This window comes from Megascapheus bottae, chromosome 21 (genome assembly GCF_031878675.1).
Source record: "Megascapheus bottae isolate mThoBot1 chromosome 21, mThoBot2.hap1, whole genome shotgun sequence".
NCBI classification, from domain to species: Eukaryota; Metazoa; Chordata; class Mammalia; order Rodentia; family Geomyidae; genus Megascapheus; species Megascapheus bottae.
In genome coordinates this window covers 35217513-35231390 of record NC_143529.1, presented here as the reverse complement: position 1 = coordinate 35231390, position 13878 = coordinate 35217513, and the positions used below count along the sequence as shown (strand labels likewise).

Below are 13878 nucleotides of genomic sequence, written 5' to 3'. Positions count from 1 at the left end.
CGAATGGCTTCTGTGCTCTTGCCCTGTATGCAGGTAGTGCTCTCAGGATCACTGCCTTCAGGTAGAACGCTGCATGCTGCAGTCCCAGTGTCTCTCAGCATCCCTCAGCCTACCACCTGAGCTCACAGCCACAGAACCAAGCACCAAAGTACCATCGACTCTGGACTTCAATCACAGGAAATGCACCATCTCACAATGCTGGCACTGAACGTCTGCAAGCTTAGAGATGATTCCAATCACTGTCCCTTCGGGTGGCCCTGGACGCTGGGCAATTCCCAGCAGCACAGCTGTAATCCCACTGTTTCCATAGGACCGCCTCCTCTCCAGAGCTTCTTCCTGCTCTCAGTGTTTGTGGTGGTGCTGTTTGTTTGTTGTTGTTGCCAGTTCTGAGGCTTGAACTCAAGGCCTGGGCATTTATTCCTGCATTTCTGCTCAAGGCTAGCACTCTACCACGAGAACCACAGCACCACTTTCATCCTTTTCTGAGCCAGAGTCTCACATACTTTCCTGCCAGGGCTGGCTTCCAACTGTGATCTTCAAATCTGAAGACTCCTGAGTAGCGAGGATTATAAAGATGAGCCACCAGTGCCTGGCTTATGTTTGTTTTGTTTTGCTTGATGTATTTTTTTTTATTTTTTTGCCAGTCTTGGAGCTTGAGCTCAGGATCTGGGCACTGTCCTTGGGCTTTCTCAAGCCTACTGCTCTACCAGTTGAGCCACAGCACCACTTCCAGTTTTCTAGTGATTAGAGATAAGAATCTCACGGTTTTTAGTGCCTGGGCTGGCTTCGAACCATGATCCTCAAATCTCAGCCTCCTGAGTAGCTAGGATTACAGATGTGCGCCACCACACCCTGCTAGGCTTGATTTTTGATTGATCTTAGGGTCTCACTTACCCAGGCGCTCTACCGCTTGAAACACACCTCCTGCCCCTATCTGCACTAACTACTTTCAAGGAAAGCATCCCTGGCTTCATACTGTCCTGTGCCTCCGGTCATCAGGGATGACAAGGATGCACCACCATACCCAGCCACTTTGTTGGGATGGAATCTGGAGAATTTTTGCCAGGACTGGCCTCAAACTGCAATCCTCTGATCTCTGCCTCCCAAGCAGCAGGATTACAGGCATCAGGCTTTTTTTTTTTTTTTTTAATTCTAAAGCTGATATACAGAGGGGTTACAGAATTCCATAAGTCAGGTAAAACATTTTTTTTTTAATAGCTAGTCCTAGGGCTTGAACTCTGGATCTGGGCTCTATCTGAACTTCTTTTGCTCAAGGCTGGAGCTCTACCACTTGAGCCACAGCACCACTTTCAGCTTTTTCTGAGAAGTTTTTATTGGAGGTAAAAGTCTCTGGGACTTTCTTGCCCCAGCTGGCTTTGAACCACAATCCTTAGATTTCAGCCTCCTGAAGAGCTAGGATTATCCGCTTGAGCTATTGGCATGTGGCCAAGAAAATATTTCTTTTTCTTTTTCTTTTTTTCGGTGGTGGGGGAGGGGTGTGGAATCAGTCCAGTGGTTTGAACTCAGAGTCTGGGCATTGTTTCTGAGCTTTTTCATTCAAGCTTAGTGCTCTACCACTTTGAGCGACAGCACCACGTCCAGTTTTCTGGTGGTTAATTGGAGATATCAAAGACTTTTCTGGCCAGGCTGGCATTGAACCATGAAACTAAGATCCCAGCCTCCTGAGTAGTTGGGATTAGAGGTAGGAGCCTTGCTGCACAGTAAGAGTCCATTCCTTTCTGGACAGAATCACCCCTTCCCTCACTCTCTCCTAGTTTTTCCCTCCCCACTCCACCCACAACTTGCATAAGCTCGTTTTCAACACAGCATCTAGTGAATACCACTGCTCGGCTCCTTGCTCTTGAAAGGCATCAGAACTCTAGTTCAACCTGAACTGATTTCAAGATGGTTTTAGCACAAAATTCTTAACTATCTCTGCACACATCCTAAGCTCACATGTGAGGTTCTGAGGAAACTGGATTTTGAGAAAACTATGCCCATGACGGACCTCACTTGTGATTCCATGCTCCAAAGTGGCCCTGAAGCCACTCTTATGGCAGTCACACACCTCTGTTCTCCCTAGAGCCCAGCCATGGCCTTACACTGCCAGTCAGCTTGTCGGGCACTGAGCCCACCACTGCTCCTTCCCTCTGCTCTCACCCAAGCCAAAGGTCACATCCTCAAGAGCCCCAGGCAGCCCTGACAGAGCCCACCTGGACCTCTCGAAGCTCTTCTAGGAGCAGTCCCACTCAAGACATGTCTGAACCCTAGCGGGCTAGCCTTGGGAGTCAACGCAGGCACTCAGTGCCTGTGCCAGGCACTGACTGTGGGGAGACTTAATATCCTTGCAGAGGTATCCCATGAGCACTCTGCAAGTGAATGGTCTCTACTCAATACTAATTTCCAGCCAGAGCTGTCTCAATGTGCCCTTCCAGTTGCCAAGACTGAGCTAGGAGAAGACCAGCGAGGGCTAGCAAGCTAACCACTGCGTAGGACTCAACAAGGGAACCATCATAGCAGCACACGGTGCCTGTGTCTGTGGAAAAGCCTGTTAACATGTTTTAGACTGCTTGTCCCATCCATCCTCATTTATACATATGAGAACTGTCATCTTGTTTTGCAGATATGGAAGCTGAGGCTCCGAAACAGATAATTACTTTTAGTATAAGTTAGTCAAAAACTAGTATCATCCCCTGTTTACAGATAAAGGAATTTAGCTTTGAGATTGTAGACCTTATAAGAAGCAAATCTAACTTCATCTGACACCAAAGAGCAAGCTCCATAGTGCTGCAACACACTAGTTTTAAAACATGGTGGTGGCTCATGACCAGAATCTTAGCTACTCACCAGGCTGAGACTGAGAATCGCATTCAAAGAAAACCCAGCAGGAAAGTCTATGAGTCTTTTATCTCCAATTAACAACCATCAACAAGCCCAGAAGAACAGCTGTGGCTCAAGCAATAGAGACCCAATCTTGAGTACAAGAGCTCAGGGACAGTGCCCAAACCCTGAGTTCAAGCCCCAGAACCTGCACACTACTCTCCCCGCCTCCACCAAAACACAAAAACAAAACCTGGGTTTGATGTTTAACACCACTAAAAAAAAAAAAAAATACCTGCCATTCCCAAGGATGCTATAATAAAAAAGAAAGGTAAATATTCACAAGGATTTGAAGAAATTGGAGCTTTCCTCACATACCCCTAGTAGGAATATAAAATAGAGCAGCAGGGCCGGGAGTTTGGTCTAGTAGTAGAGTGTTTGCCTACCATTCACGAAGACCCAGGTTTGATTCCTTGGTACCACAAACATAGAAAAGAGCCAGAAGTGGTGCTGTGGCTCAAGCGGTAGAGCTCTAGCCTTGAGAAAGCCCAAGGACAGTGTTCAGGCCCTAAGTTCAAGCCCCAGGAGTGGGAGAAAAAAAACACAGCAACTTTATAAAACAGTCTAGCAGTTCCTCAAAAAATTAAACAGAATCAGGGAAGATGGCAAACTGCTGACAGAGGAAAGTCAGAGACTCCTCCGACCAACTGGAGATACAGGGCTTTTAGCAGGGAAGTCCAACAAAGTGAGAATGCCAGTCAAAATAAATACAGATTAGAGCTGAGTACACATCAAAAGGTTAAAGAGCTAAGTACCACTTGGTCACACCTGTCAGCCCACCAGGACTGCCAGCCCAGACAACCAAGTTTATAGGAGTCCAGTTCAAGGGGAAAAAGCAACTGAACTGGGTTTTAGTGACTCACACTTGTAATCCTAGCTACTCTAAGGATCACGATTCAAAGTCAGCCTGGCAAGAAAGTCTAAAGGACTCCTATCTCCATGTAACCACCAGAAAACCGGAAATGGAGCTGTGGCTCAAAGTGGTAGAGCACTAACCTTGAGCAAAAGAGCTCAGAGACAGCTCCCAGGCTCTGAGTTCAAGAACCCACAGAACAGATACACATATACCTATAAACTGTAAAGCGTGCACATCTATCACCTCAACTACAGCTACAGGTATAAACCAGGAAGATCACAGTACAGGACAGTATGGGCAAAAAATTACTTCTAATTACTCAGGAGACTGAGATCTGAGAATCATGATTCAAAGCCAGCCTGGGCACAAAAGCCTACAGGACTCATCTACAATAAACTACTCAGGAAAAGCTGGAAGTGGTGCTGTGGCTCAAGTGGTAAAGCTCTACCCTTAAGCAAAAGAAGCTTGGAGTTCAAGCCCAGGACCATTGGGGGGAATCAACAGAATGAAAAGGACTGATGGTACAGCTTAAATACAAGCAATCAATTAATTAAACTCAGGGTTAGCATATAACCTAGCAATTCCACTGTTGGATACATATCTAAGACAAATGAAAAACATGCATATATATGAATGTTCACAGGAGCATTATCCAGAAAAGCTAGAGTAGAAAGAACCCACATATCCACCAACTTATAGATACTAAAATGAAGTATATCCTTACAATAGAGTATTATTATTACTACTACTACTTTGGGGTCATGGGACTTGAACTCTGGGCCTGGGCATTGCCCCTGAACACTTCAGCTCAAGGCTACCATGCTACCCCTTGAGCCACAAGCACTACTTCCACAACAGAATATTGAGCAATGGAAATGAGTGGAGTTTGAACACTGGAACATGGAGCAACCTTGAAAAGATTCCAAATGGAAGAAACCAGACATCAAAGCCGGTATGCTGTATGATTCCTTTTACATGAAATGACCAAAACTGGCAAATACACTCAGACAGAAAACAGGCTGGTAGATACGTATGGAGGGATGAGGGGGGAAGTAGGGTGAGGAAAATGTTCTAAAACTGATGGTGGTGGCAATTGCACAACTGTGAATATACTAAAAACCACTGAACTGTGTAGTTCCTGGGTTGTTTTGTTTTGCTTTTGCACTTCTTAAAAGTAGGTTCTGGCTACATAACACAGGCTGGTCTCAAACTGAGATCTTCCTGCATCAATCTCCCAACTACTAAGATTTCAGGTATATATTACCACACTTAGCTGGACTGTTTAAAAGTGAAGTGGATGGTATATGAATTGTATCTCCTAAAGCTGAGTTTTTCAGATCTTCGAAAAAGAAAAATGAACCTTACTAGGCACTGGTGGTTCACTCCTATAATGCCAGCTACTCAGGAGGCTGAGACCTGGGAGGGTCTGGGTTAAAAGTCTGTGAGACTGTCTCCAAAAAGAGAATACGGCTCCAGGAATAGTGTGCTTTGCCTAATAGACAAGGACCTGAGTTCAAACCTCGGTATTGAAAAAAATAGAAAGAAAAGAAAAGACATAAAATAACAAGCAAAAAGTCAGACTAGAATGTGGCTCAAACAGTAGAGCATCAGCCAAACAAGCCCAGCAAATTTAAGGTCCTGAGTTCAAGCCCCACATCAACAACAACAAAAGATACATGAAACTTTTTACCTCATTTCAACAGGAGAAAACTTGTACGTTCACAAATGGATTACAAACATAAACTCTAGCTTAACTGACAGTTCACAGAACACTCTTTCTTATTCATTTCATAGAGCTTTCGGCTCTTTCCCTTTTCCTTACTAGCTATGTGGTCCTGGAACCATTAGAGTCCTGTGGTCAGGACATTCAAATGAAGTCTTCAAACGTGTGACAGGGGACCAGTGGCCGGTGTCTGCAGTACTCACTACTCATCGGGAGGCTGAGATCTGAAGATCATTGCTGGAAGCCAGCCCAGGAATAAAGTTCATGAGACTCTTTATCTTTGATTAAGCACAGAAAAAGCTGAAAGTAGAGCTGTGGCTCAAGTGGTAGAGCGATAACCCTGAGTTCAAGCACCAAAACAGGAACCAAAAAAAAAGCGAAGGGGGGGAGAATCGAACATATGAAAACAACAGACACACCTGACATACTAAGCCAAAAAAATATTTTTTTTCACACAGACCAAATTTTCAAAAAAAATAGAAAAGAAAGTTTTTTGTTGTCCCCCCACCCCCACCCCCAGTCCTGGCCTTGAGCCCAGGACCTGAGCACTGTCCTTGCACTTTCTCAAAGCTAGAGCTCTACCACTTGAGCCACAGCACCACTTCTGGCTTTTTTTCTATGTATGTGATACCGAGGAATCAAACCCAGGTCCTCATGCACACTGGGCAAGCACTCTACCACTAGGCCAAACTCCCGGCCCCAAAATAGGAAAGTTTTAAGAAAACAAAAACAAAAACACTGCATAACCTAAAGATGTATCTGGAGCTTCATGTTCTCGACTTGAATATTGTAAGGTCTTGCTTCTCAAAGTGGGTTCTACGGTCACAACACCAGCTTCGCTTGAGACTTGTCACAAACACACTTAGTAAGGTCCCACCCAGACCTCCCCAACTAGAATCAGAATTTTAACAAGATTTCCAGGAGACAAATCTACACATTAAAATTTGAGGACCACTATCAAAAGATTGTTTTTATCAGGATGCAGGTTCGTGCCAGTAATGTCAGGATCATGGTTCGAAGCCAGCCCAAGCAGGAAACTATGAAACTCTTATGTTCAATTAATCAGCAAAAAGCTGTAAGCAGAGGTTTGGCTCAAGTGGCAGAGTACCAGTTCAACCAGCAGAAAGAAAGAAAGAAAGAAAGAAAGAAAGAAAGAAAGAAAGAAAGAAAGAAAGAAAGAAAGAAAGAAAGATAGATAGATAGATATAAATCAGGCAGTCAGGCAGGGAGGGAGGGAGGGAGGGAGGGAAGGAAAAAGAAAAGAAGTTTTTCCCTCCCAATCCCTAAATTTAGAGACTGAGCTTGCACTAGCCTCGTATTTTGAAAACCTGACATACATACAGCTCTGGTCACCGGCCAATTTGTCCTCAGGTCCATTCTTCCTTCTTTCGCTTTATTCCAGGCTGCAAAGGAAGTGACCCCTGCAGACTGGGGTTCCCAGACAGCAGTGCAGCTTCCAAGGCTGAGCCAGATGGACCTCTGGGTCCCGGCCCCACTCACTACCCTGCAGTCACTTGTGTATCTCCTCCCTTTGTCCCTGGGCTCAGTGGTGGCAGTGGTTTCCTGTGTGCTGCTTCATCTCCGGGTTGCCTCATTGGCTGCACCTGTGCCCTCTTGCCCTGCATTTAATTCCCTCTGGCTCAAAGTGGATTCTGTTTCTTTCCCCACCCAGAATGATACCCCATGGCATCTGGGTATTTCTATTACATATCAAGTATTCCAGAGGAATTTTGTGAATGGCCTCTTTGCTACAGAAGGGAGTTATTGCATATGCCATAACCCTCACATTTCCTACATTCTGAAAATTGCAGGCAGCCAGAAGGAAGTCAGCCTTAAGCTATCTGTACAGCAGATGTGACTATTCAGAAAAGCAAGTCCTCTGGGTGTATTTTTAACACTGTACCCGTCACTCCCCCTCAACCAGAACAGCTGGTATTGCTGCTATTGTTTTATTGGGGGGGGGGGGGTGTAAGTAAAGAGGAGAAAGTAAAAAAAAAAAAGAAAAAGAACCTCCTAAGGAACAAAATTTTGAACCCACATTGAGATGTATCTCTCCCGGCATGATTACACAAGTCAGACGGTCAGTTCTATCCTGCACCAGGCACTACCCTGCCCATACTGGGCAGAATCCTGCCCCGAGGGACCAAACATCAAGAGCAGGCACTCCTATCAGAACCACCTAGGGCTCCCTGGAGATGGTCCTGACCTGACCATCACTCCATGCTCTCTTGCCCAAGGCCAAAAAAGCCAACCTTTCCAACAAACCGGCCCTGGTCTGCCTTGCAGCCTCTTCCAAATTCCACTGACTATTCCCTCTCCAAGGGGTCATCTTCATCCCTGCTTCCCCACGCAGTTCACCTGTCCGTCCTCTACACTTGCACAGCACTTTCCGGACGGCCATGGCCAAGCACAGGTGCTGCCTTTCTAGATCCACGCTGGATCTTCACCATGGTTCAACCCCCGCCCCCACCCCTCCCCCCAGATGCTGGTGAGGTCACCTAAGTCTCTCCACTTCAATCTAATGCCAGAAACCCAGGATGACAGATCAACGGTCCTACTCACTGGGTGATCGCCTCCCACAGAAAATGAGTCCCCGTGAAATCCCAAGCTAGGGCCAGCCGGTGCCTGACGCACAGCAGAGCCCTGAAGAACCACTGCGTGCTCCCTCACCCCTGCATGGACGGCTGCTCTACCCGGGATCGTTCAGGCGTTCAACAGCCAGATACCTGGAGGCCTTTCCAACAAACCTATCTGGGAACATGAGTGACCGCCCCGGCGGCTCCCCCTCCCGGGAATCGGAGACCGGCACAAGGCAAAGCGAGAAATGGCTCCCCCAGGCAAGGGACTCCCTGGCCCCAGAGGAGGAACGCACTGCAGCAGCAGCAGCGGAGAGCCGTGCCAGCCGGAACTGCCAGGGCTGCCCGGCGGATCCGACCTGCCGCCCGCCACCTGTCCCGCCACCTGCGCGCCGCGGCCCTTCCGACGGGGAGGGGCTCCCGGGGCGCAAGAACCGCACGCAGCTGTCAAGAGGCCCCACGGCGGGGAACACAGAGCGGGGGCAGCTCGGCGTGGAGCGGCGCCCCTCGGCCCTCCTCGCCCGCGGGCGTCCAGCCGGCGGCGGGCGGGCGGGCGGAGCGGGAGCCCGGCCGCCGCGGGGACCCGACGTCCGCGGGAGTCCCAGGTGAGTCTGCGCCGAGGCGCCGGCCCCACCCCGCGGCGGGACGAGCCGCGACCCCCGCCTCCGGGCCTCCGCGGCCGCCGGGCCTCCGCGTCCTCCGGCCCGCGGCCGCCCACCTGCGCCCCCGCCCTCGCGCCCGGCCCCGGCTCCGGCCCGCTGCCGCGGCGGGGTGCGCTCGAGGGCCCGGACGGGCTGGCCGCGCCCGCGGGACCCCGGGCCGGCTCGGGCCGGGCCTGGGCGGCCGCGTCGGCGGAGCCCGCGGCGAGGGGCGCGCTCCCGGCCGCCGCGCGCGGCTCACCTTCTGGCGGATCTGGCCCGACGTGGACACCTTGCGGATGAGCTTCTGCGGGGAGCCCGGCTCGGCCTCGGGCTCGCTGTCCGAAGATTCCTCAGGCGGCGGCGGCGGAGGAGGCTGCGACGGAGCCGGCGGAGGGGCGCCCGCCGCCGCCGCCATGCTGCCCGGCCAGCGCGCGCGCCGCGGCGGGGGCGGGGCGGGGCGAGCCCGGGGGCGGGGCGAGCGAGGGGCGGGGCGATCCCGGGGCGGGGCCGGGGGCGTGGTCTGGGAGGTCCGGGGCGGGGCCTGGGCGGTCCGCGCCCCCTGGCGTTCCCGTGCCAGCGCTCCCCTAGGCCCTCCTGCCTCGGGGGGCTCTGCTCTTGGGTTCTGGAACACCTTGAGTTTCTTCTTGCCGTGTTCCCTCCTGTTTTGTTGTGTTTATTATTTTTCTTTTTTTAAAGACTCTCACATAAATAGACAAGGGACCCCTGGAAGCTGGGGTCCATGTTAGCTAAGCAATCGGGAAATCAGGCTTGAAGCTGGCATGCATGCTGCTAGCGGGGATGGGAGGGAGGAAAAAGATGGAGAGTGACAGCACTCTTTCCTAAAGGATGAGGAAGGAACTGCAGTTACAAGCAGAGACCAGATTTGTGCAAAGGCCCTGAGGCAAGAAAGAAAGGACACAGGAGCTCCGATTGCAGATGGCATAAAGATAGAAGCCTGGGGTTGAAAAGGTCACAGCAAGCTCCTTGGACCAGATCCTCGCTGACCTTTTCTATGGAGGCCTGGGAAGCCCTGGAGGGATTCAAGCCTGGGTACTCCCGGGTCACAAAGCTGGGGCCTCCCATCCAAGCTTTGGAGCAGTTTGGGGGCCGGTGGCCACCCTGAAGTACTGAGTGGGGCTGAGAGGGAGACAAGTGCAGTGACCGGCCCTGAAGGGAGGTATGGGTGAGCAGGGCCCACACAGGCAGGATTTGAACCCCGATCGAGTGATTCCTTAGTCCCCAGTACTGCAGGGTTCCTCTGCCAGGAAGCAGAGGCCTATGGGAGTCCATAGTTAGAAAATGGTCCAGCCAGCCCCGAGGCCCTCAGAATGCAATGGTACACTAAGACATAAAGTCTTTAAAATATAATTGAATTAAGATAAGGTCTTTAGGGTAGTCCTTAATCCAGTCTGACTGGTGTCCTATAAAGAAGATTAGGACACAAACACAGAGCTATGACCTGGTGAAAATCTAGGGAGAAGACCACAAACCAAGAGGACAGGCCTCAGGCATCACCTACACTTGGATCTCAGCTCTGCAGTAGATTCCTATTGGTTAAGCAGCCTTGGCTGTGATGTTATGGGAAACGGTATGAACTAATTCAGACACAAAAAGTGTCTGCCTCTCACGGAGTTAGGGATTGCATTACTCCATGCAATGCTGGATGGCAACCATGACAGTGGCCAGAGATGGAGGTGACAGAGAAGACCCTACGGATCCTCCTGAAGGTGCAGGGGTGATGGCATCACTAAGCAGGAGCACCTAGAGGTATGAAGATGACTTTGTTCTTGGTTGTAGGCATAGTGTAGCTTACACCTGTTAGAAACTGAGGAGGGGCCCTCGGGGCTTATACCTGTCATCCTAGCTACTCAGAAGGCTGAGATCTGAGGATCGCAATTCAAAGCCAGGCCAGGCAGGAAAGTCTGGGAGACTCTTACCTCCAGTGAACCACCAGAAGTCATGCTGTGGCTCAAAATGACACAGTGCTAGCCTTGAGCAAAAGAACTCAGGAACAGCACCCAGGTCCTGAGTTGAAGCCCCAGGACCAGCAAAACAAAAACAAAAAGAATTACATTGTGTTTTGAAGGCAGAAGAGCCTAACTCTGGCATGATTTTTTTTAACGCATGAAGAAGCCTTTTTGTTCCCTTTGAAGGTGCAGTGCTGTTCCCTGGGAGATCTGGGGAAAGGCTGAGCCACCAGCTCTCCAGAGTAGCTCGCAGGAAAAACATTCCCTCGGGTGCCTCTCTGACAGCATGAGTCACACTGTGAATCATGTCTCAGGAGATGCTACAGCCCCGGCTTCACCCGCCTCGAGGGCATTATCAAGGTGGCAATAATAACACACCTCACGTCTGACCCAGGCCAGCACGGTGACATGGCAGGCAAGAGTGCAAACCTGTTGGAAAGAATGAAAGAACGGCTTCACTATCTGTCTGGGAACACTGGCCAGTCCTCTTTCCCCAACCTGGATTACAGTTCACACTTGGGACAGGAAAGTTTTTATTTACTATATATGACATTGTTTCTCTGTCCTCTACCCCCTTTTCCCAGTCTTGTGACAACCAAAAGACCATAATACATTTCCAGATGCCCAACTCCCACCCCACCCTCCTCAACCCACCATACCACCTTAAGGTCAGTATTCAGATTTGGGAAATATATACTGAGGAACGCATTTTTTTAAGTTAAAGGAGTAGGAAAACAAATACCCTAAAGTAGAAAAACTAACTGTACATGTAATAAAACTGCAGAGAACTAAATGCACAGGAACAGAGGTGAGATTGAAAAGACTGGAGTCAGATAGGTATACTGTGGACTGTATCAGTCTCAATCCCTGACATGTCATATTAGATGGCTATAATCAGGGCAGGCACTGGTGGCTCACACCTGTAATCCTAGCTACTCAGGAAGCTGAGATCTGAGGATCTCGGTTCAAAACAAGCCTGGTCAGGAAAGTCTTTGGGACTCTATTTCCAATTAACTACTAAAAATCTGGAAATGGTACTTTGGCTCAAAGTGGTAGAACACAGCCTTGAGTATAAAAGCTCAGAGACAGCGTCCAAGTCCTGAATTCAAGTCTAAGACTCTGGACCAGCACACACACACACACACATACACATACACACACACACACACACACACACACACACACACACACACACACACATTAAAATAAATGTAGGAATTCCCTGGACCTCCAACCCTTTGGTTACTGATTGTAGAATTTGCCCCACATCCTCAGCCACCATTTTCTGTGCTGCACTTTCAACTCCTCTCTACCCTGTTTTATGCTCTGCACTTGCACACACACCCCCGTCCCCCCACACAACTGTGGGCCACATATTCAACCTGCCTGCCGATTTCTTGCCTCTCTCAAGTCTGCATGCCGGCAAAGACTAGGCTTGCTTGCTTGCTTGCTTCCTCATGTGTGGCTGCTGGCAGGCTGCTGGTTTCCTGTCCCTGCTTCCTCCCCAGGCTGGCTAGCTGTAGATCTGAACAAGCCAACACCTGGAGGCCCATATTAGACATTCTAGAACCAAAATAACTTGCAGTGCTGGGGCAGTTCTGACCTCTGATCTCCAGGGCTTGGTTTTCCAGCCCTTTCCTCTGCTCTCCCACCATACAGTTACAAAGGTCAGATCTATTCATGTCAACCCTGACTTAGGATGTCCTGGGATCAAGCAATGCAGGACTCAACCATCTCTTCAACTGGTACTGCAGGGTGGACAGCCAGCCCCGACACTGCTGGCCCAAGAGTTCCTCCAGGAGCGCCCTCTGCTGGAAGGCAGGAGAAAAGCTCATCATCATATCACAGCCCTGAGACTCCTCAAAGCCAGGGATGCCCTAAAAGCCTTATTTCCCAGGTTTCCTGAAAGAGAGGTGTGGATTAGTAATTCTGTTCCCTTTTTGTGAGAGAAATAAAGTGATAAAGCCAGGCACTGTGGCTCATGCCTGTAACCCTAGCTACTCAGGAGACTGAGATCTGAAGAGTATGGTTCAAAGCCAGCCCAGGCAGGAAAATCCATGAAACTCATCTCCAACTAACCACCAGAAGATCAGAAGTGGTGGGGGCGGGGGAGGATGGGGACAAAAACATGAGAAGGGGTATCAGTGTGTGAGAAGTTATGCACCTACGACCTTGAGAATGTAAGTGTAACCCCTCTATATATTATCAAAACAATAAAAAAAAAAAAAAAAGAAAACCAGACATGGAGCTGTGACTCAAGTGGTAGTGCTGGCTCTGAGCAAAAAAAAGCTCAGGGACAGTGCTCAGGTCTTGAGTTCAAGCCCCAGGGTTGGCAGAAAAAAAAGAAAGAAAGAAAAGAAGAGAAAGAAAGAAAAAAGGAAATAATAAAAGACTGAAGAAGATTGTCTGGCCTTCAAAACCCACAGACTGAAGGACCAGTCTTCTAGTTATGATCATTATTATTATTATTCCAGATATGAACCTTCATTCCTGCCAATACTAGGATGCCTCAAAATCAACACACAGATCCAAACCTTGCTTCACCTGTGGGATCTACATAAGGTGCCCTCACAGGCAGTGGATCTTCCTCCAGCTTCCAGGCTCATGACACAAGTCAGTCTGAATTCTACTGGACAACTTCATGCCCTGTCTTGTCCTCCAGTGCTGCTGTTAGTCCCAGAAACCCAATTGGAAGGATCCCTTCCACATAAAACCCGTCCCCATCACACCCTGCCTTCAGTGAGCACGCAGAGCCATGGAGAAATCTGCAGGTCTTCCCACTCCCTGCCCTTTTTGTTTTCTCTCTCCCTGTCCTAGGGCTTGAACTCAGGACCTGGGCACTGTCCTTGAGCTTTCTTCAAAGCTAACACTCTACCATTTGAGCCACAGCACCATTTCCCACTTTTTCTGTGTATGTGGTACCAGGAAATTAAACCCAGGGCTTCATGCAGGCTAGGCAAGCACTCTACCATTAGGCCACACTCCAGGCCCTTCTCCACCCCTTTTATGTACCAGTTCTGGGGCTTGAACTCAGGGTTTAGGTGCTGTCCCTGAGCTTTTTTTGCTCAAGGCAACTGTTTCACCAGTTGAGCTACAGTACAGTTCTACTTTGTTTTTGTGGAGGTCTCACAGACCAGGTTGGCTGTAAACTGCTATCCTCAGATCTCAACCTCCTGAATAGCTAAGATTACAGGTGTGAACCTCTGGTGCCAGGCCTGCAGACCCCTTTTATCTG

The 13878-nt window shown here is 49.4% G+C and overlaps 1 protein-coding gene across 1 annotated transcript in view; it reads right to left on the bottom strand.

Annotated features, from left to right (window-relative positions):
- Positions 1-9091, bottom strand: part of Dgkd (diacylglycerol kinase delta) — a 91896-nt gene extending 82805 nt beyond the window's left edge. Inside the window, exon 1 of the mRNA XM_090355065.1 lies at positions 8936-9091. Coding sequence (XP_090211191.1) covers positions 8936-9091 — 156 coding nt within the window. The remainder of the gene's footprint in view (positions 1-8935) is intronic.
- Positions 9092-13878: the final 4787 nt, after the last annotated feature.